At 42.4% G+C, this 24,302-nt stretch overlaps 2 protein-coding genes and 1 long non-coding RNA gene across 7 annotated transcripts in view; 2 read left to right on the plus strand and 1 right to left on the minus strand.

The window, feature by feature from the left end:
* Positions 1–6,963: 6,963 nt before the first annotated feature.
* Positions 6,964–9,842, minus strand: LOC308311981. Its single transcript, XR_013963711.1, has 3 exons — positions 9,658–9,842; positions 8,422–8,520; positions 6,964–7,669 (listed from the first exon to the last, which is right to left on the minus strand). It is a non-coding gene; the product is annotated as an uncharacterized lncRNA (long non-coding RNA).
* Positions 9,843–10,387: 545 nt separating this feature from the next.
* Positions 10,388–22,388, plus strand: cyp20a1 (cytochrome P450, family 20, subfamily A, polypeptide 1). The gene is made up of 13 exons (XM_080758358.1): positions 10,388–10,587; positions 11,002–11,051; positions 11,668–11,834; positions 12,784–12,929; positions 15,323–15,490; positions 15,602–15,680; positions 16,031–16,143; positions 16,549–16,603; positions 17,820–17,940; positions 18,710–18,821; positions 18,934–18,998; positions 19,844–19,933; positions 21,768–22,388. Exons 1-13 carry the CDS (start codon positions 10,516–10,518, stop codon positions 21,916–21,918), a joined length of 1,389 nt encoding a protein of 462 aa, XP_080614484.1. The 5' UTR covers positions 10,388–10,515; the 3' UTR covers positions 21,919–22,388.
* A 932-nt stretch (positions 22,389–23,320) lies between these two features.
* abi2b (abl-interactor 2b) overlaps positions 23,321–24,302 on the plus strand; it is a 42,434-nt gene continuing 41,452 nt past the window's right edge. For all 5 annotated transcript variants that reach the window (XM_080758726.1, XM_080758727.1, XM_080758728.1 and 2 more), the window contains exon 1: positions 23,321–23,458. In XM_080758726.1, coding sequence (XP_080614852.1) covers positions 23,342–23,458 — 117 coding nt within the window. In that variant the 5' untranslated portion in view covers positions 23,321–23,341. The remainder of the gene's footprint in view (positions 23,459–24,302) is intronic.

A 24,302-nucleotide genomic window follows, 5' to 3' on the forward strand; every position in this document is an offset into this window, starting at 1 on the left:
CCTCTGTTCGTCTCTCCTCTGCTGTTTGTTTCATGTTCTCAGACATCCACTCTCTGAGATTATTTTCATTTGGTCTACTCTACTCCCAGTGTTGCCAAACTTTGTGGGAGAAATAAGCAACCAGGTCTATGAAAACAAGCAACTGTTACTGCACTATAGGTTATTATTTATCAGATCTACAAGCCCAGTGCTTGTAGATATTGATATTTTCAACAAAACAAATAGCCTATTGGAAAAAAGTGACAAATGTGGACTGTTTTTGGACAATTTTCGTCTTACACAAACATAAAATTTCCATTGACAATGGATGAATTTACGTCATATATGTAGACGAGCACATCGGCTACATTTGTCCTACATTTGTCCTTGATGATACGATAAGAGCGCCCCTCACTTCACTTTTAATTGTTACAGCCTACTGCTGCACAAAGTTTTGGCATTATTATCAGTCAACCTTGTCTTGCTGCAGTGCACTGATATAGGAGAAATAACATGGGAAATAAATAGAATATGATTGACCGCACAGTGCACACTGATTCATCAGAAACAGCCTGTGCAAATGAATGCAATTAAACCAAAACAAATGATTACATCTCTGTAAAATTGCATCTTCATACACCATGGCAGTGTTGTTTTGTATCGAGATGGGGGTACCTTTATTGTAATAGAAAAATGTTGTTTAACCATCCGCCTTTAATTTAATTTAAAAGACCATCAATGCTGTAAAGCAATTTTACTCACTAGTATTGAAGTCATTTTGCATTCACTGTATGGAACAACCGTTTTTTATTTTTTGTATTTTAATAAAAGAAAGTCTTGGGAAAAGGGTTTTATAGGCCTACACCTTAAAATTATTCCAAATAGGGAAGTGTGCATCACATTTTTGTCTCCAACTACAAATGTCCAAAGTACACACATTAGAATAAAAGTGAAGAAAACATAAAGTAAAAGACAACATGGCACAGCTACTGTTCATGCCAGAACTCAAATATGAATTATAATCATGTTAACAATATTGTTTAGATTTTTATTCTTGTGGCAGACATCCAATGAGTTTTTTGATTGATTGAAATATTTATTAACAGTTTGCAGAATTACAGTACAATTCAAGCACAACTCAATACAAAGACTGTTAACTGTGAGTGGACGACCCAATAAAGCATTACACTTGTTTACAAGAGGGTCCACCTTGTTCAATTCATCAAAAATGGAGTTGACTGGGGCCTCCATTGGGCCTTTTGAGTTGACCTGGGCGGCTGGGCCTCCATTGGGCCTTTTGAGAAACTAAAAATACACATGGAAGACATTTCAATATTCTAACCACACCTGGGGTTCTATTAGACTTAGAGTAGGCCTAATGCTAACTCCATAGACACATTCAAAACAGAAAAAGTACAGAAATCACAGCACAACACAGCATAACATAGGCCACGGGGGCATTTCAAAAGGTATACCACATATTTTGTTTTGCATGAAATCCTGCCTTTAACTGCATATGTTTTCCCCGAATGTGGGTGTAGAAATGACTCACTCTTCCAATGTATACAATTGTGACAGGGGAAATGACCAGAGGGAAGCGTTGACAAGAAGTGTCAATGAGGAGCTTCTATTTGGCTGCTTCCTTTCATGTTTAGTCTTAGGCACGATTCATACTCCTATTTTAGAGCCGAATGAAAGTCAGTTCGGCTCTGTAGAGCCTACAATGTGATGTCATTTGAGGTTCGGGGGGGGGCGGGTACCGTCCTAAAGTCGGCTCTTCGGTGCTACTGAAAATTTATGACGAGCCGAAATAATTTCGGCATTACAGCGGTAAAATAGGAGTATGAATCGGCCCTTACACTTTGGTGACTTAAGTCCTGCACAGAAAATAATAGCAGAGTCAGACCTATAGAAGTGTCCACAACCACTTGTGAGCTTGTAGAGTGGCTATATTTTCGAGGTGTATAATAAATGTCACGTTATATAATGTAGGCTAATAAAAGTTAACACGCGTGCATTGTCGGCATGCACTGTGCAGGGCAGGCACAGTGACAAATGCAGTCAAGGGTGCGCCCTTTATTACCTAAACAGGAGAGAGCCAATGACAACATGCTACCGTATAGAAGCCAGACGTCTGTATGCAATCACTCTATTTTTAAAGATATTGGTGTAAGTTTATCTCGTGATCTCACAGAGAAACACTGCAGTCAGGATACTGTGTGGGGTCAGTTTTTGCATCTCCATTTTCTCTCCGTTAGTCCAAGGGATTTAGTCTTGGACTTAATGTAATTGTCTAACTATGTCTAATCTATATGTATATACACACGCACACACACACTTGGTAACATTTATTTTTTAATAACTTAAGTTTAATTGAATTATATCCATCCATCCATCCTTTATCCAGTCAGGTTGCAGAGGTAACAGTTATGGGAGAGGATCCTAGAATGCATTTCTAACTATAATTGATTAATTGCCTATAGTTAAATCTGTTAAAATGTAGTTACTAATTTGGTCAGGACCCTCAAGCTAGGGGGGGTCCTTAGTCCCCACTTTGAAAACCAATGGGTTACGGCCTAAACGGATTACTGATGTTATTTTCAGCAAAAAGGTTTGGTGTCATCATTTTTCGACCACGGTCGAGATCGTGGATTTCACAACATCACGCCAGACTTCCCGGTCCTTCATTGCCATCCCCAGCTCCTGCTTACTGATGATGCCTGTGTCCCTAGGGGAACGACAGTTTTCTACCTCTGGTCTGCTTCGAGGCAGGACTCCAGAGAAGATATAACCTCATTGTCAGCTCTGTAGCAGTGGCCGGCAAACTGTTCTTCAGGATCGGACTGGTGAAGAAACACGGGGAAGGTTGCCGTATATTAGATTAGATTAGTCAATGGGTGGCCACTGGCTAGGATAGGATTGGTGTAATTAACCCATTCTGGGCGGGAACTCCTTTTGGTGTTTTTAGGCATTATGTTATACTTTAGCTATTGAAAAACAGCAGATCTACAAGCTCAAGCTCGCGCTACGAGCTTGTAGGTCTGCTATTTTTGAAAAATCGTGAAAATGTGCCTGAAATCTTTGAATGTATACTCGTTCAGAGTGATCGTCGGTGGCCAATTACATATAATTTTTGGGGTCCTTGACATGAAAATGTTTGAGAACGTCCTCGGGTCTATATGACTTAACCCATTTTGGGCTGGAACCCCTTTTGGTGTTTTACGCATTCTGTTATACTTGAGCTATTGAAAAATAGCAGATCTACAAGCTTTTTTTGAAAAGTCGTGAAAAAGGGGCCGCACATCTTTCTTTGAATATAGATTTCAGAGCGAACTGGGGGGGGGGGGGGGGGGTCCCAGGAACAACATATTTTGAGATGGGGGTCCGTGGCCCAATAGAGATAATCATAATTCTGGGAGTAAGAAAAAAGGTTGAGCACCACTGAAATAGAAATTTCAGAAAAATGTAAAAAGAGCAGACCAAGTACCTGAGTGTTTCAGTGGTCTTCAACCGGTGGTCCTTGAAAGCTTTCCAGGTGGTCCCCATGCAGCTAAATGATGGAGAGTTGGTAACCACATGGACCCCTATAGACCTTTAACTCTTGAGAGCGAAAAGGGTCCATTTGGTTTCATTTTACGCTCTCAAGAGTTAAATCATTGTTAAGAGATCTGCATTACTTCATTTTACAAGAAGTCTACCCAATTAGAAAATGTAGAAGAATTGTTAATTTGATGAACGTTTGCCTGCTGACTCTCCTAAATACAGCGTAGAATTGTGGTCAAAAACTAAATAATCTCAGTTTTGGGTCCGAGAGACTCATTCATAGTCTGGATTTCCGGTGGTGAGGTGACCACCGGTGAGGTGACCACCGCTCCGGTGTTGAGGTGACCACCGCTCCGGTGTTGAGGTGACCACCGCTCCGGTGTTGAGGTGACCACCGCTCCGGTGGTGAGGTGACCACCGCTCCGGTGATGAGGTGACCACCGCTCCGGTAGTGAGGTGACCACCGCTCCGGTGGTGAGGTGACCACCGCTCCGGTGGTGAGGTGACCATAATGAAATAATGTGGAGCGGTGGTGAGTAAAAACAGAGAGAAGGGCTGGGGCGGTAGCGGTGGTTTGCTCTTCACCGCGGCTCGTGACGTCATGTTGTAGTTCGGTGGTCACCTCACCACCGGAAATCCAGACTATGAATGAGCCTTAAACCTCGTCAAATGGTGGTCCGTGGCTCAAATGGTGAATACATAGTGGGCCCTGGTATCAAAATAGATTGAAAACCTCTGGGTTAAAGTCTGAAAATGCACATTAACAGTGCTGTCAACAAGTATATGCAGCTGTATGAAAAACCTTTAATCTGCTAAACACAATGTTATACATAAACAATATAAAGTAAATGGTGCATTTATATAGCGCCTTCATCCAAGGCGCTTTTACATAGATTGTGCATTGCATTCACTGATTCACACACACATTCATACACAGATGGCAGATATGGGCAGTATTTGAAATACGTTTTTTCTGTATTTGAAAATACAGAAAATGTATTTGAAAATACAGAAAATGTATTTGAAAATACAGAAAATGTATTTGAAAATACAGAAAATGTATTTGAAAATACAGAAAATGTATTTGAAAATACAGAAATTACAGATCCACTGATCCGGATATTTTCGACAATGTTCACTTATTTATCCGTTTCCAAAAACCTCCGTTTGAGTGGCCGAAAACGCCGTTTGCGTGTGGCTGAAAGGGGCCCCAAACGCACAAAAAATAAAGGAAAGCGTTTAGCAAAAAAATCCATATACGTGTAGCCTGGGCCTAAATGTAAGTATGAGAGCCCCGTTTTAGCTCTCGAGGAGTTGATCCCTTAGAATGGACCTGGTTGACGCGCTGGTCCAATGCCATACTGTTTGTGTCAGCCCCATTTTGTGATAAAAAACACACTGTCAGGGTTTGAGTCTTCCCCTGTCTGTAGTTCCACTTCAGCCACTACCACATTCTATTCCACCACACTGCAGACCTATACACCTGTCTCCCACTGCCTCATCAGCCCAACAGTTCCCTTCTCATTACACACCTGTGCCTACTTCTGCAATCAAGCCACCGCCTATAAAACTGGACTCATTCTGCCTCATTCCTTGCTAGAAGATAACCATTGTTACATGTGTTACATTCCTGTTCTCTGTATTTTCCTAGTGTTCTTAGATTATTTACTACTTTGGATTTTGACCTCCTGCCTGTTTTTGGACTCTGATATTCTGCCTGCCCCCTTGGATTTGTTTGCCTGTTTTGGACTGCTTTCTTGGTTTTGACCTCTGCCTGATGTACTTCGTTGTAAGCCTTTTCCCTTGGTTTTGGTCGCTATTAAACTATTGAACTTACTCTGCCTGTGTTGCCTGCACTTGGGTTCCATTTTGATACACACCGTGACACACACGGGCAGCTCTTCTTGCCTTTGACACATTTATTTCCCAAGCAGTGAGTACGGCATCAGTATCTGCGTGATTTCAGAATGAACAATAATCAGCATAGACACAAACAAATAAACATTTCAGATAAACCAACATTTCGCTCCAGTGTTTGAACAACAGTGACGTACCTGCGGTCAAAAACCATTGCCCTCCCGGGTCAATCCTCCCTACAGATGCCAGTGAACCTGACGCTTATAAGGATAACAGCGCCACCCCATGGTTACAAATTAATTTGACTTATTGTAATAGTTTGGCCCTTAAAGTAAGGTTGCAAATATGCTTATCGGTGTTGCGAGGATGAAGGGGTACCTGGAAAAAAATCTTCCCTTCAAGGGGTACCTGGGCCAAAAAAGTTTGGGAACCCCTGATCTAGCTGATCTTGAGGCCTAAAGAAACTATCAACTAGTACCAACAAGGTCAACTGGTGGAATTACTAGTAGACTAGTTGAATAGTTAACTAGTTGCTTAAAGCCCTACTGCTTCGGCATTACTTTTCTTTTCTCCAGTGTGGACAAGCTGGTGTCTCTTCAGATTACCTAACACACTGAAACTCTTGTCACAATGTTTACAGTGGAAAGGTTTGTCTCCAGTGTGGACAAGCTGGTGCGTCTTCAACACACCTAACTTACTGAAACTCTTGTTACAGATTTTACAGTGGAAAGGTTTGTCTCCAGTGTGGACAAGCTGGTGTGTCTTCAGGACAGCTGCCCTACAAAAACTCTTGTCACACTGTTTACAGTGGAAAGGTTTTTCTCCAGTGTGGACACGCTGGTGTCTCCTAAAGTCACATGAGACTTTGAAACTCTTGTCACAATGTTTACACTGGAAAGGTTTGTCTCCAGTGTGGACACACTGGTGTCTGTTAAAGTCACTTGACCACTTGAAACTCTTGTCACAATGTTTACATTGGAAAGGTTTGTCTCCAGTGTGGACACGCTGGTGTCTCTTAAAGTCACTAGACCAATTGAAACTCTTGTCACAATGTTTACATTGGAAAGGATTGTCTCCAGTGTGGAGATGCTGGTGTGCCGTCAGAGTACCTAACAACCTGAAACTCTTGTCACATTGTTTACAGTGAAAAGGTTTGTCTCCAGTGTGGACAAACTGGTGTGTCTTCAGGTTAGCTGCCCTACTAAAACTCTTGTCACACTGTTTACAGTGAAAAGGTTTGTCTCTAGTGTGGACAAACTGGTGTCTCTTAAAGTCACTTGATTGACGGAAACTCTTGTCACACTGTTTACACTGAAATGGCTTTTCTCCCGTGTGGATACGCTGGTGCGTCTTCAACACACCTAACTTACTGAAACTCTTGTTACAGATTTTACACTGGAAAGGTCTTTCTACAGTGTCGACAGACTCGACACCTCCACTTGCCTCCCCCCAATCACCACTGTCATCAGTGACTTCAGTGTCAGATTCGAGTTCAACTTCAGAGCAGTGTGAAGAGATGTCTTCATCAACTTCACCTTTCACTGCTAGTAATGTCAACATTGACCCATCAGGTTCCTCTGGTCTTTGAAGTAGTTCCTCCTGTTCTTCTTTAAGCACCTCCTGTTCATCTTTAATGTGTGGAGGTTCTGGTTCCTCCTGGATCAGACTGGTGATCCTCTCCTGTCCAGGAGAAACTTCCTCTTTGCACACAACCATGTGCAGAATGTTGAGTTGTGGGAGGTCTTCAGGAATGTCTTCAGGTCCCTGTTTAATAGAAATGTCTTCAGTTTCCTCCTGTTTAATAGAAATGTCTTCAGGTCCCTGTTTAATAGAAATGTCTTCAGGTTCCTCCTGTTTAATAGAAATGTATTTAGGTTCCTCCTGTTTAATAGAAGTGTCTTCAGGTTCCTCCTGTTTAATAGAAATGTCTTCGGGTTCCTGTTTAATAGAAATGTCTTCAGGTTCCTCCTGTTTAATAGAAATGTCTTCAGGTTCTTCCTGTTTAATAGAAATGTCTTCAGGTTCCTCCTGTTTATTAGAAATGTCTTCAGGTTCTTCCTGTTTAATAGAAATGTCTTCAGGTGTCTCCTGTTTAATATAAATGTCTTCAGGTTCCTCCTGTTTAATAAAAATGTCTTTAGGTTCCTCCTGTTTCATAGAAATGTCTTCAGGTTCCTCCTGTTTAATAGAAACATCCCTGGCTGAGTCTGGAGAGTACATATTCACCTGCAGTCTAGGCTCCACACACTGTTTGAGGTCTGGCTGGTCTTCAGGTTGGTCTGGCTAGGAGCTACAGGTGACATAAAAAAGTTTTTTGTAAAAAAGAAAAAATACGTTTTACTGAGCTCAATTGTACCCACAAAAAACTGAACTGCTGAACATTCAGTAGATTTTCTGTGGTCTGGGGTTTTCTGGCTCAAACAAGTGCTCTGATCTTCCTGCTGTTTATGATGTCACAACCTGCAAATTACATATATGTCAAAGGGATTTGCCAGCAGATGTCACTGTTTTTATTGTTTTGCCTGTTATCATTGCAGCTCAAAAGACTTCCAAACCCCAGAGAAAACTTCAGACCACAGAAAATCCACTGAATGTTCACAGTTAAGGTTTTTTGGGGATGTAATTTGTTAGGATTGTGTGTTCTCATATATTGTATTGTAAGGCCTATGGCCAATGTTTTTGTTGCACTTGTATTGTGGGTGTTAACTGTTAACTCAGATGAGCAGATGGAGAAATAGCAGCGCGGCTGCACTAAACAAGACAGAAATAAAACGTCAAGTGAATACATGATTCTGTGAGATTGGTTTCAGTATGGCTGGCGAAACTAGCAGTTCAACATAATTGAGGTGATAAAACCTAAAAGAAAAATAAATGAAAATGAATGTGATAAAACCAAACCTTAATTTAACGTGGTATTTCAGTCCACTCACAGCCTTCTCAATCTCATTCCACGTTGCCAGAGGGACTTTGAGTGAAGCCCTGGTTGCTGATTATTATTGAAATTATAATTAATCAGAACACCTGCATTGTGACAAAACCTACCCCGCCTCGGGTTTCTTCATCATCTGATTCTGTGGCACATTTTACCGTCGATTCTGGGTGGGATGACAGGCTGCAGGTTCCACTTCCATGTTTTCCATCCTATAGTGTGGGATCAAAGTCAGCCACATTATTATTAACAATAACAAAGTCAGCCTACTATCATTAAAAAACAATTTGTCAAGATTAAAGTCTCAGTCGTCTCTCCTAATCCAGGGCGCTCTCCGTGGTCTTGAGCTGACGGATAGCGCTTCATTTCTGCTCCTCATCCGTCTCTCACGCAAAATATGAACACTTTTTGGATCATATATCGTATGAATTAAAACGATAGCAATGTAAGCTAGCAATGTAAAGCAAACTTTTTTTCCGCATTGTTTCCGGGTCGTGGGTTTCAGAGTAAAATGTCTTTCCGGCACCCCAGAAGAGCCCCTATTTTGAAGGAATCCTGGCACTGCTTGTGTTAAAATATTTGCTCCCCTCACTTATAGGCTCACTCAGCACCTGCCCAAGTTTGGGTTGGGGATGTGCATTTCTTTCCCAGACTTCTCAGGTTGCACTGTTTTGGTGCCCACTGCCCAGTATTCCATATAGGGACCCATGTCAGCCCCACATAAATTGCCACGTGGGGCCCATAGGACCCAGGTAGAACCCACTTGAAGCACACATGGGCTAGCCCAGTTAGGCCCACATAAAATTGCCAAGGTGGGACCCACCTAGGACCCAGGTAGAACCCACTTAAAGCCTGCACGGGCAACCCAGGTGAGAACCATCTCGTGCCCGCTGACATTTCCATTATGGATCCCACCATATAGTTATCCCACCTGGCTCCGACATAGGCAGCGCTCGCCGCTATGGTTAATAAACCAGACTAATATCGCACGGACCGCGGCAGGCAATTTTTTTTGCCAACGGCTGATTCGGTCTGGTTTATTAACCAGGCTAAGCGCAGCCCACTGTGTTTTTTTTGGTAACCAGGCAGACACTTTATGAAAGGTGGATGGAAGGAATCAGCCTGTTCGGCCAAGGAGAGAGCAGGTTCAGGGTCCTCCTGACTGGCTCTGGTACATAGCCCTAAATGCTATTTAATTTAGGCGATATCGGCCTGCGTATAGGCACTTTTAGTGGCGGCTTGAATATAATTTGCCAATTATTAAATAAACTCGATCGAAACTAGCAGCGAATGAGTAGCTTGGAGGGTTCCCGTGTTAGTGTTTTGCTATTTGTTTTGCAAATACAAACCATAGCATAGCCTCTTCTCTCTTGAGCCTGATTCCTGGTGTGGATCGAGGTCTTCCCGGAAAGTAACACACTTTAGCGATCTGTTAGATGCTAGATAAAGTTAAGATGAAGGTAGGACACTGGACAGGACATGAAACGAACTGCTCTATCTGTATCTGCTGCTGCTTGCTGCCGAAACCATTAACCTAGCCGCTAGCCCACCAGGCTTTCCACCACCTCGGAGGAAAACAAAACTATCGTTTAGTTACCACAGAGTTACGACATTGAGGGGGCAGGAAATCTGAGCGCTCGAGCGACGAGCGCGGTTCATCATGCATCCCTGGACTGGGACAAGCTGGAGTTGGAAATACATTGTTTTCAACGAGGGCGGCACAAATAAGAGCTATTTTAAGGCATGATGTGTGCAACATGACAACTGTTTTAAAGTATTGTAGCCTACAGTGACAACTACAAGTCTCTGTAATGTTTATGTTGTACTATTACTACAAAACAATCTAAAATAAAGGTATTTAAGATCATTAAAGCTGAGCTGTTGCATGATATAGTCCCATGCATTTCTTGTCCCCATTTGCTGTATGCTCTTTGCCAATAGAAGTCTATGTACTAGAGCCGCCGTTGGACTGATGAAGTGAACGGAGTTGTCGTAATTCTGTCTTTACTCCATGGCCCTGGGAGAAAATAGGTTCTTACTAGTCCGTGTAGTTGAACTCGGAGAGATGGATTAGTGACTAACTTAACTTGCAGAGTGCAGTGTGTGTAGACGTGGTAACAGTCATCTGACCATGTGAAAGTCGTACTCCTTATAGTCCTGCACCAATTTAGAGTTAATAAAACGTTGCACTTTTTTTTATTTAAACCATGCTGGACTTTGCGATCTTCGCTGTGACATTTGTTGTCATTCTGGTCGGTGCGGTTCTCTATCTTTATCCGGTAAGTTCGTGAAACAATAACAGCAGTGTAGTTAGCCTGATAGCAAACAAACGAACCCCCTGCTGCTTTGTGTCTAAAACGGTTTGTAGTGGAACTTTAACATCTGCAAACCCCAAAAACAGATGTTGTATCTGGTATGCTCATCTGTTGTAACAGAAACGTCCTGACCCCGTGACCCATATATAGCCTACTGTACTGTACTGTATGTGTGTCAGTGAGGTGAGTGAGAGAGAGAAACTTCACTGGAGTCTGCATGCTCACATTTGTATTTAATTTGTTTATGTTTTTCAAACAAAATGCATATGGTTACAGAGCATACACTGAAACATATAGGCATTTATATAGGCATTTATTTTAAATGAATGTGTTTCCATTGACCATTGTGTCTCTTTTATCTGCTCACCATGATTCCAGTCTTCCAGGCGTGCTTCTGGCATTCCAGGTCTCAACCCCACAGATGAGAAGTAAGTTCACTTTATTATTGATTCATGTTCTTATCAGGGTGGGAATGTAACACATGGTGTTCTGAAGTAGTGTTTGGTTGGATTGAATTAATTGAAAACATAGGGTTGCAACTATGAAATACTTTGACCATAATAATCTTGAAGCCCATTTTATATTGTTATTTTTTTATGCTTTATGCTTATACGACCTTGCGATACATCACTGAGGATTCGTCCCAGGTGCATCCATGCGATATTCTTAGTTCTTAGTTACCTTATTTATAGTGACTCACAGGAATAGTCTGGTGACCACCGGAGAGACGGGTGATAGCCGGAATGTAGACGGCACCCAGGAGCAGTTTGGGATGCTCAACAACAACCCAGGAGGAAGCCCAACAACCCATGGTGAGGCCTTTAGGAGGGCCATTTCAAGCTGCAAGTGGAGCCTGCACTGCAGCACCACCATTACCCAGGTGGAGCCTGCAGAAACATAATTGCGGCTCAAGAATCTATAATTATTTTAGAAATCCATGTAGTACAACCGCATCTCCACTAGCTAAAGAGTGCTGGGTTGTCCAAAAGTGCCCTCCTACGGGCTTTCAGCCCCTGCCCCCTCCAACACTCCTCTCTTTGTCAGGGATGGGAACCTGCAGGACATCGTGAGACACGGCAGTCTGCACGAGTTCCTGCTGAGCCTGCACCAGGAGTTTGGACCCGTGGCGTCGTTCTGGATCGGAGGTCGGCCGGTGGTCAGCCTGGGCTCCGTGGAACAGCTACGGCAGCACATCAACCCCAACTGGACCAGTGAGTGTGAATTCTGTGAACCATTTATTTTTGTCCCTGCCTGGAACAACATATTTTCAGATGGGGGGTCCGCTGCCAAAATACAGATGATTCTGGGGATCCTTGACATAAACATAGCTGAGCACCACTTACATAGAAACAAGTCTCAGGTCTAAATGGGTTGAATCACAATGAGACATTGGTAGATATTTGGGTTGTGTAAACTGTAATGAATGAATGAAACGTCTCTCACTGTCTTCATAGCACATATACAAATTGTAATCAAAGCAGATTCTGCCATTATATAAAATCACAAAACCATCTTCCTGTTGAGTTGACTACTTACTGTAATTGGGCTGGACTGGACTGGACCAGTACAGTAGATCTGGACTGGACCAGTACATTAGATCTGTATCTTCAAGTAGTAAAACTCAACCAGGAAGTTGAAAATGCCATTCAAATAAAAATCTGAATGCCGTCTGGCAGAATCAGATTAGTTTTCCTTCTTTTATATATTGTAAAAGAGCGGTTTCACCTGGCGTAGGACGTAAGCCATTGAGGGCTGGAGACTGTTGGGGAATAAATAAGTATATCAATGAATCAGCTGAGTAACTATTGCAGATATCTCGCCACTATTTGGAGTTACATCATGGCAAAGTAACATTCACGCTGCATGTTTATCCCATTTTGGGCCGGGAACCCCTTTTGGTGTTATGCTTTAGCTATTGAAAAATAGCAGATCTACGCTACGAGCTCGTAGGTCTGCTATTTCTGAAAAATCGAAGAACGACTGACACAGAAACATAGCTTTTTCAGAAAACTGCCAGGACGTAGAAGACATTTTTAGAATCTGATCTCAGGTCAGAATGGGTTATTATCTTACCATAATTTGCCCCTTGTTCGTTCTCTTTTGAAATGGATATAAAATGTTTCCACGTTTGTGTTTCCTTCTGTTCTTCCCCCTCCCCAGCGGACTCCTTTGAGACGATGCTGAAGTCGTTGCTGGGTTACCAGGCGGGCATGGGGGGCGGGGCCACAGAGGCCATGATGAGGAAGAAGGTGTACGAGAACGCCATCGACAGCACGCTGAAGAACAACTTCCACCTGGTCCTCCAGGTTGGTGGGCTAGTGGAGCGTAGTTCAACTTCCACCTGGTCCTCCAGGTTGGTGGGCTAGTGGAGCGTAGTTCAACTTCCACCCGGTCCTCCAGGTTGGTGGGCTAGTGGAGCGTAGTTCAACTTCCACCCGGTCCTCCAGGTTGGTGGGCTAGTGGAGCGTAGTTCAACTTCCACCCGGTCCTCCAGGTTGGTGGGCTAGTGGAGCGTAGTTCAACTTCCACCTGGTCCTCCAGGTTGGTGGGCTAGTGGAGCGTAGTTCAACTTCCACCTGGTCCTCCAGGTTGGTGGGCTGGAGCTAGAGATGCTCCGATAATCGGCCAGCGATCGGTGATATCGGCCATATCGACTGATATTCACTCTGATCGGTATAATCGGCATTTACCCTACCTGGAGAAACTGATCTTTTACACCAGTTAAGTGGTATAAATGTCAATCGGATATAGAGAATAATATCATTTAGCATTTTTGTGACAGGCCTAAACATTCTCCCCTTCCTCCCCCCCCACACAGTTTTGACGTAGGTTTTGACCAGTGGTGGAAAATAACGAAGTACAATTACTTCGTTACTGTACTTAAGTACAAGTTTGGAGAATTTGTACTTTTATTGACTACTTTTCTTTTGCTGTATTTTTACTTTTACTTCGTTACATTTACAAGGAAAAAATCGTACTTTTAATGCGCTATATTTAAAATCGGACACCTCGTTACTCGCTACAAATTAAATAATAAAATCTTATATTTGGAATGCGCAGTTGAGAATTGAACAGGGCTGCTCCACTCTCAGATAATAGGGGGGCGGAGTTGTGTGCTGCTGCCTGGCCTGCTTTGAAGACGGCAAGACGCACACACTGTGTTTTGTCACACGCATTCAACATGGATGACCGAGACACAGTCTTAGCAGAAGGATTTTTTATTTTTGTCCTTGCCTTATGCCTAACGCCCATGCCTTAATATTTAGCGGAAAACCAACCAATAAGTCCCTATCCGACACAAATTTACTAATCTTTCTCAGCCGTCACTGGAGCGCGCATCTAGCTACTGCATGATCATGCACGCAGACAGACAGCAGACACTGTCCCAACTCCTAACACAAACACTGAGGGAACTTGTTGTTGTACACACATAATGTGCCACGAAAAATAGCTTCCAATAGCTTAGTTGGTTATTATCGCTTCGAGGAGGTACGTGTCCATAATATCGCCACGAACGGCCAACAAAAGACATCTCTCTTCCACAGTGAATGAAGCGCAGTGATGCATAATTTATTCTTCGCCGTACAAAGTGTTCCGTGCTGAAAATAGCTGATATACAAGCTCACAACTCGTCGCGTCCGGACACGTTGTGAGCTTGTAGATCAGCCAACCCCAGCATGCGGAGATGCAGGCTCTGAGAACGTTCAGAAACTTTTGCCTTCACAATAAAAGCATGCAAAAGCCCATATAGAGAAGGAAAAATAATTCGGTGGCATTTCACATTGCAAAAGAGCAATTTTTGTAAAATGTAAAAAATATATAAAAATTAATGCAAAAAAAGAACGAAAAATAACTATAATAGTTCATTTTTCAAACGATGAACTTTAGTTCAAAATTTGGAATGATGAACTATGAACGGAACTAGTTCATTTTAAAAATCAACAACTGTGAACTGAACTATAGTTCCTAAAAAAAAAGAACTTTCCCAACACGATGTATGCTGTTGGGGGTTCTGTATTTTCAGTATTTGTATGCTATTTAATTTTTTGGAATAAAGCCACTTTTGACAGGATGACAATTTTGGAAATTCATTTCTTTGTATTCATTTTGAAAATAATTTTGTATTTTGTACTTTGTACTTGTACTTTGTAATTTTTACTTTTATACTTAAGTACATTTTACGCCGGGTAAATTTTTGTACTTAAGTACATTTTATTTTAGGTACTTTTATACTTTTACTTAAGTAACTTTCTTAATGGGCACTTTGTACTTTTACTTAAGTAATTTTCAAGTAGAGAATCAGTACTTCTACTTAAGTAAAATATTTTTGTACTTTTTCCACCACTGGTTTTGACATATAATAATAACAATAAGTATTATCCCTAGCTGGAGCGTAATTCATATGGAAAGAAGGACAACGATATGCACATCCCACAGTTTTTAAATACGGTGCTGGACCTCAAAAAATGATCAAATGAAGAAAAAAAGTGGAATGTCCACCATATACACCATATCATTCTGCTCCCCGTCCTCTTTATTTCACCCTAATGAAACAACCCGGTGCGGGGCGAAACGTTGTTGAAAAGCGTGCCGAAAGTGGCCCCGTCTAGAAGCCCAGAATGCGTCGTACGTACGACAAACTGTTCAGCAATGAGATAATCGTTGGTTGTTTTGTGCGTTCCCTCCCTCTCTCTCTAAGCTGGTGGAGGAGCTGGTGGAGAAATGGCAGTCGTTCCCCCAGGCCCAGCACACCCCTCTGTGTTCCCACCTGCTGGGACTGTCCATGAAGACCCTCACCCAGCTGGCCCTGGGGCCGCGCTTCAAAGACGACGCGGAGGTCATGCGCTTCCGCAAGAACCACGATGCGGTGAGAGAATTAACAGACCGTGCTTGCTTGCTTCACCTGACAAATATGACATGTCATATATATATATATTTTTAACTGGGTTGTTCCTGACTGTCGCTCCTAATTCACCAGATCTGGTCAGAGATTGGGAAAGGCTACCAGGATGGCTCCATGGAGAAGAGCTCCAGCAGGAAGGGACATTATGAGAGTGGTGAGTGAGAGGAGGTTCAATACGTCTGTTGTCTCTCTCTCTCTCTCTCTCTCTCTCTCTCTCTCTCTCTCTCTCTCAAGGCAGATTACACATTAAAACCTAAGAGCTGACCAGTACAACCACAGTCTTATACCGGTCCGTTAGCCATTTGAGCAGCTCCGCTGGAGCAGTTGAGGGTTCCAGTGCCTTTGCTCAAGGGCACTCTGTGCTGGTGTTGGGCTAGGGAAGCTATAGGGTTCATGACATGTGGTTAAAGAGAGCGTCTTGTGTTGTCCAGCCCTGTCCGAGATGGAGTCAGTACTGCTGTCTGTGACTGCTGTCTGTTAACGAGAGAGTCTTGTGTTGTCCAGGCCTGTCCGAGATGGAGTCAGTACTGCTGTCTGTGACCAGGGAGAGGAAAGCCCTGCAGAGCCAGAGCGTGTTTGTAGACGCCTTGCTTCAATCCAGCCTCACAGAGAGACAGGTGAATACTAGAGCAAAACGTTTTAAAATCTTTGCTGGAATAACATATTTTCAGGTGGGGGTCCACCGGTCCACAGCCAATTACATATAATTCCTGGGGTCCTTTGACATGAAATAGTGTGAGCACCACTGATATAGAAACTTCAGAAAACTGCGATGATTTAGAAGACATGTTGTGTGGGTTAAAAAAAATACATCTTTAATGTGGGTCACACATTTTGCTATTTTACTCACAAGCTCTTGTTATTTCTTCGTGAAATGATGCAATGGTATTAAAGTGGGGTTCAATCACATCACAAATGTGACGACTTATACTTCAAAGTTGAAAGCCAGCAGAGAAATTAGATGATTTATTAAGTATTTTGACAGTGATAGTGTTTGTTTGTTGTATAATGAATCCTTTCAGATCATGGAGGACATCATGGTGTTCACTCTGGCAGGATGTGTCATCACAGCCAACTGTAAGTCAAGTTTGAGACGACTGCTTTTTAAAGGAATACTTAAACCCCATTTGAATTACTTAACACATGGAGCCTTGTGGGTGAGAGTGTCCTCCCTGGGATTTAGTGCTATAATAATAATAATATACGTAATTAAGTCAAAACTAATTTATTAGAAAAACTAGTTAAAAGGTTAAAAACTAGAAATCAAAAAAGGACAATTAATCGAGAACAATCGTGAAGAATCGTGCAGTTTGCTGTCCAATTCATTTTAGTTAGTCTTCTGTTTTTGCTTGTCTTTTTTTTATACTTATTTTCATGATAAACTATAAGAATCGTGTGATGATTCGTGACCTCAATTCTTGCGGAGGAAATTTGATCGAGAATCGTGCGGCACTACTGGGATTGGGAGGTCGGCGGGGGTTCAATACCAAAAACGGTAAAGACGTGCGTTTGTGACCCAATACCTCCCTGTTTGCCACTCAACATCAAGGGTTGGATAGGAGCTACTGACATACATGTGGGCTGTATTTTGCGTGTCTTAAGTACCTGGTCTTATTCCCTAACTTGAGTAAACTAAAGACCTGGAGGCGTGATCAATGCTCTTTGGCCACTCAGAATAGCCAAATGGCATTGATCACACGCCTCCAGGTCTTTAGTTTACTCAAGTTAGGGAATAAGACCTGGTACTTAAGACACGCAAAATACAGCCCTTTAGTAGCCTACTATCTAGTGTTGATTTCGTCGACTAAAACCAAGACAATTGTTTTTTCACTGACAAAAACTAAATGAAAACTAAGCTATGATGACTAAAAACTATGACCAAATATACTGACAATTTCGTCAACAAATACAAACTAGACTAAAATGTTAGGAAGGGACTGGTGGACAAGCTATCCAGTATAAGTCATTTTACAATATACAAATACAAGCTCACAAGGGACAGGCCCCAGGGGGTGTACACGGGACAGGACAGGCCCCAGGGGGTGTACACAGTACTTGTAAATCAAGCTGCCTCGCTAGAGTTGTTCCGATATTGATACTGGGACTGGTACAATTGACACTAGGCTGAACGAACGCAACGGGAGCAAGTCTGACCCCAACAAATGTCACTGATCATCCTCTATATCGCTTTTCTAACCGCATACCATCTGGACAAAGATTACAGATGACAACAATTATTATTAAGAATGTATGCTAAATGCCTTAATTGTAAAATTGTAATTGTTTGGTGCAGTGTGTGTTTGGGCCGTCCACTTCTTGTCCACGTCTGAAGAGGTTCAGGACAAGCTGTATGAAGAGCTGGAGGAGGTTCTGGGTTCTGGTCCCGTTACTCTGGACAAGATCCCTCAGCTCAGGTAAGACCAGTCACAGTTCAAACCTCCAGGTCCCTCAGCTCGGGTGCAGATCAGTCACAGTCACTTCATTTGTTCAATATTTAGTTGTATACAACACAGACATATCCACTTTTCACTTTTTTCAAACCTAAAAATAGTTAAAATATTTCCTTTTTTTTTTTTTAACACGAAACTAACCAAAGTACTAAAACACTCAAAAATCTAAATGGCTCTTTGAAGTTGAGGGTTGTTATAGATGAGCAAAGCAAAGAACAACCCAAGGCCACACAGCATTTTTTTTAAAGCCTCTAAGATCATGGCCGACGGTTTTTCCACAGATTAACCCATTTTCTAGGTATTAAATATCTTACTGACATAGTGATTGTACTCCCCGTTTCCCCTCCAAAATAAAATATGTACACACTCTTTGAGTCTTTTATGTTCGAGTCATTTAGCTGAGAGATTTACAACCGGTCGGTCTCCAGAGGAAGTTCATATATCGCCCCCACACTACAAATAGACGACATGAAGTAGTACAAGGTCAAATAAATCCATTAAGCAGAGAAAATATGATCCTGTGATTACAGGAGCACACCATGGGGAAGTGGTGCAATAATACCAATAATAATAATCATGTGTAAACTAAAATATGAGATTGAAGGAAGGATTATTATTATTTGGAAAATGAACTCTGTTGACTTCCAGTTTAGGAAGATACGGACATTAAAGTGAAATATTGATCGGTTCAGTTGCCCTGCTCTGATGGCCCGTTTCTGTCCTGGACCCGCAGATACTGCCAGCAGGTTCTGAACGAGACGGTCAGGACCGCCAAGCTCACCCCCGTCGCAGCCCGCCTTCAGGAAGTGGAAGGGAAAGTGGATCAGCATGTCATCCCCAAAGAGGTATCCGTTCTCTCTCCGTCTGTCTCGTCTGCTGCTCATCGCTATAGGTTATCACAAAGTAAAGTGAATAATTAATATAATATGTGTTGCTTTTTTTTAATGGTATTTCCAGACTCTAGTCATCTATGCACTAGGAGTCGTCTTGCAGGATCCAGACACTTGGAGTGTCCCATACAGGTTGGCGTGAATTTAATTTACTTTTGACAATTTATTTCCTGATTAATTTGCTTGGTTCTTGTAGGTTTCAGACGACCTGAGAAGAGCTGATTAAAAACAAACGAAAGTAGATACTAGATACGCGTAGGAGCGAGGCGCTGCACTCTCTGTAGAAAGCTCTTTATTACATCTTGAACATGACGTTTCTGCCCCATATGAACTTCATTAGATCCAGTGATGGTGCATTGTCCTGTTGGGAGAGCCAAGTGCCTTCTTCCTATGATTCAGTGTTGTTTGTGTCGACTAAATCTAAGACGAAAAATGTTCGTCGACTACCTTTTCCCACTGACAAAAACTAAATTGAAACTAAATGAAAACTAAGCTATGATGACTAAAAACTAAGACTAAATATACTGTCAATTTTGTCAACAAATAAACACTAAAGTAAAATGTTAAGGTGGACAAGTGGACAAGAGATCCAGTATAAGTCATTTTACACTTGGTTGCATGCTGAAAATAGGAGATCTACAAGCTCAGTCATTACGACGGCATCAAGGCCCGCCAAAATACATTTTAGTCGACTAAATGAACTGTCGATTTAGTCGACTAAAATCTTATGATATTTAGCCGACTGAAACTAGACCAAACACTAAAACATTCCAGGTGACTAAAAACTAAAAAGTGACTAAAACTAAATGAAGACGTTTCAATGACTAAAACTAAAATAGCTGCCAAAAACAACACTGCTACGAATGTATAATTTCTCAAAACATATTGTAATTTGTGTCTACATTCTCCTCCCCCACACATTTGACGTTGTGTTGTAATTTATTGGACATTGTGTTTATAATTTGTGACACTCGCAGATTTGACCCGGATCGATTTGAGGAGGAGTCGGCCAGCAAGAGCTTCTCCCTGCTGGGTTTCTCTGGAAACCAAGCATGCCCAGAGCTGAGGTACAAACGCCCGTCCTCGCATAACATTTAGAGTTGGGGGTTGTTGTTTTTCTTAATGTAAACTGGGAGGTCTGAGTCTTTCTGTTTATTTATTGAGGCAGCTCGTTGGTAAGAAAGTGGAGAGGAAAAGGAGTGTCTGAATTGCACAGGGGAGGCACTGTGCCGGGTGCGGGGCTCCATCCCAGGCCCATAGCGTCCTAGACGGGGAGCCAATGCAGCGCCTCTGGGGACTTGAAAGAGAAACGTTATGGGTAGCTAATCATTGCAGGGTTTTTTTTTAAAACAAAGATTTATTCGCAGCTGTCCACCGGAATGTCAGTATAGCCTGCCACAAATCTTCCCCAGAGCAGTAGAATAACACGTTACATGTGAGATTCATGTTGTTTTTTACTGCTCAGTATGTTATGGCTTCTTAACCACGACCGTGTATATACTCAGTTGATCGGGGTCCCCTAGGACTCTAGTCTACACTAGTGGCCCTATCTTGGGCGCGCCTTACACTATATCACTGTAACTCAATGCCGTATTTTACTATCTTGAAAAACATTTTAAAATAGTTTAACCAGCCGATCTACATTGACACGTTGTGAGCTTGTAGATGGGCTATTTGAACTATTTTAAAATGTTTTTCAAAGCTAAATTAGTTTAGTGATAATTAAGGGGTATAAGGGGTGGCTCAAGGTATAACACTTGGTCTGATCCTTCTCTATGCCAAAACATTTCACTGAAAATAGATGATCTGCAAAGCTCAAAAGGGTCGCGTGACAGAGTATAAATAAAATCAAAAATAATTACAGGGTGTCCTTAAAAAGCAAGGCATTCCCTTTCTCTGGCCACGTTATCCAGCTCTGACTGGGGGGGGATCCCGAGGCATTCCCCAGGGTGGAGATATAACCCCCCACCTGGGTGGTTGTTCTGCCCAGCTGGCCGTGCCTGGAAAACCTCCCTAGGGAGACCTCCAGGAGGCATTCCTCCTTACTACCGTATATGTCAGCAGCTAAGCAAGCACCTCAACAAACTTGCCTCTTTTCTATGCAAAAGGAGCAGCTGCTCAACTCCACATCTCTCACAGAAGACTGAGCTCTTCTCACCTTATCCCTAAGGGAGATGTCAGCCACCCTCCTGGGAAATGCCATTCCGGACGCCTTTATCTTGTTCTTTCGGTCATGAGTAGGAAGGAACGACGGTTGACCTGTAGATGCAGAGCTTTGCCTTCTGGCTAAGTTAATTCTCTTTTCATCATAATGGTGCTGCTCAGCGAATGCAATACCTCCCCTGCTGCTTTGATTCTCCTTCTGAACTCATTTTCTGTCTTTCCCCAAGATACTTGAATTCATTCACTTGGGGTAAGGAGTCATTCTTCCACTTTTTGGAAAGCTAAAATAACGGACAACGTTATTTCAACCAGTTCTTCCCCCTCCGTCAGGCGCCCTGGCTGGCCAGGGGGTGGCAGTTTAGAGACCAGGATTATTGCATGTGTTTTTGTGAGGGTACCTACCCTAGGGGACACGGAGAGAACATGTGAGGGTATACCTACCCTAGGGGACACAGGGAGAACATTTGAGGGTACCTACCCTAGGGGACACGGAGAGAACATGTGAGGGTATACCTACCCTAGGGGACACAGGGAGAACATTTGAGGGTACCTACCCTAGGGGACACAGGGAAAACATGTGAGGGTACGTACCCTATAGGGGACACGGGGAGAACATGTGAGGTTACCTACCCTAGGGGACACGGGGAGAACATGTGAGGGTATACCTACCCTAGGGGACACGGGGAGAACACTTGCGTGTCCCATCCTACATGACTATGTGTTGACGTCTCTTGTCAGGTTCGCCTACACTGTCGCCGCTGTCCTGCTCAGCACGTTGGTACGACGGCTCAAGGTCCACCGGTTGAAGGGTCAAGTCGTGGAGGTGAAATCCGAACTGGTTTCCACCCCTAAAGACGACACCTGGGTCACCGTCAGTGAAAGAAGATAGAATTTACCCTCCTCCAACTTCCTGACCATGCAGTGGAACCTCTGGAAACTATTACTAATACAGCAATCTCTCTGTTCTCCCCCGAGAGGACATTAAACATTAATGTGGAGGTTCTTTGGCCAGTGTCTCTGATTTAATAATGTAGATGCTTTGTTGTTTCTGTTCAAGAAGGACTGCAGTTATGAAATTAATGATTTACAGCGTTCAGTGTTCAACTATTGTTTTAACATAGAAAGACATTTCATTTCGGTTAGCACTTTTTTTGTTTGTGTTTAGTGTTTACATGCTTTGTTCACCCAATAAGCCTTAGACCACATTATTTCACCTCGTTTAGCATCCACATTCCAGATGAAAATGTGTCATTAAAAAAAGATGTATAGACAGTATACTAATTAACCTGATATACCAAACTCAGGAGTTATACATGACATCCCTTTTTTATAGAAAAAAAATAAACCTTTCTAGTACTATTTGTTGTAGTCAATTTGAATGTGAGATGTTTCATTTGAATCGAGATACATACCATGCATTTCTGCTGTTCCATTTAACTTTTCTTATTTTTGAGTGGTGCTATAGTGCCACTCCAATACGCAGCAATGTGTGTGTGTGTCTGTATGTATGTGTACGTGTCTGTCCGTCCGAGCACGGAAAAATGCTATCATTTTTCACCACCAAGTGTCACTGTTGCACATCCTATTCCTAACACGCACACACAGGCACACAGGCACACACACACACACACACACACACACACACACACACACACACACACACACACACACACAGGCCAGGGAGGAGGGTTTGTACAGTACAGTACAGTACAATACTACAGCACGAGTACAGTACAGCAGCACTCGGTTCAGACGGGTCTGATTTTTCTTTTAAATAGCAAATAATTTAAATAATAAAAGCTCTAGCAGTGACTGAACCCTTTTAGGACCCTCCGTTTGACATGGATTAGGCTACTGACCCCTGTTTAGTGGCATTTCTATCTCTGGGACACCAATTTTATTTATATATTGTAAAGATAATAGTGCACATTTGTACACTCTTGAGTGAGTTACACAGACACAGTCCTAACTATCTTTTCTAGAATTTAGCTGGGGACTCGGGGACCCCCTGGAACTCCCTCGCGGACCCCTGGGGGTCCCTGGACCCCACTTTGACAACCACTGCGTTAGAAGACCAGACCATTGCAGTAGTAGTAGCCGCCACCACCACCACATTATTTATATACTGTTTTTATACCGTATTTATAAAAAATAATTATTTAATTGGATGGATGGGAGAGCCTTGTAGTAGCGCCACATGTCCAGTGTGTGACACTAGTGAGCCAACACAAGCGCGCGCACACACACACACACACACACACCACACACACACGCACAGTCAGTCGCACACACACACAGCTAAAGATGTGAAAATGGCGGAGTTACAAATGCTTTTGGAAGAGGAGATCCCGGCAGGTCGCAGCGCGTTACTGGACAGTTTCACCAACTTGGAGAGAGTCGCGGAGTATTGTGAAAGCAACTATGTTCAGGTACGTGTCGTCCTGGAGCGGACATGTTTGTTAAAAACACGCCATGGCTGTGTGTGTGTGTGGCGAGAGAGAGAGGCAGCCCCACTGTACACTACACAGCCTGCACCACAGCACAGCCAACGGTTAGCTTAGCATCATTAGCATCGGTCCGTTCGCCCACTACAGTGATGCTAAGCTAAGATGCTAATGATGCTAAGCTAAAAGCTACCGTTGGTTGGTTGTGGTGCAGGTCTGCAGCCAGCAGCACCAAGGATGGCGTCACTGACGTCACCCTTTTCATTTCATATAATTATGTGTCATTGTTTTTTATTATTGATAATATTTTGTATATATAAATGATGCAATTTGCGCACTGACGTCACCATTTTCATACATTATGTCCTTTTTGTTTATAATTTTGTTATTGATAATTTAGAATTTTTATATGAATGGTACAATTTAATGAGGTTGTTGGTGTGAGCTTGTATAGATCTGTATTTCCAAAACCTCTTTTAAGCATTTGATAACATTCGGCATAGTGAGTACTTTTGGTACTTAAGTACATTCTGATGCCAATACTTGTATTTATACTTTCACTCCCTTCAAATAAGGAGCTTCATTGGCATGAGAAAACTTACGTTTAAACATTGCCAAAGCAAGTTTAAAAATAAAATAAAAAAACTGTTGAAAATGGGATATATATAAGTAGACACTGCAGAGCTATGTCACATTGCATCATTATATACATGTTATAAAGCTGTTTCTAAACAAATAGCATTTGTTCGCAGTCACTTTGGGACAAATGGTAGCATTGATTTAATACTTCTCAAGACTAATTTAAATAGTATACAAAAATCTGAATGAT

The sequence above is a fragment of the Protomyctophum bolini genome, assembly GCF_963924005.1.
Source record: "Protomyctophum bolini genome assembly, chromosome: 24".
Lineage (NCBI taxonomy): Eukaryota > Metazoa > Chordata > Actinopteri > Myctophiformes > Myctophidae > Protomyctophum > Protomyctophum bolini.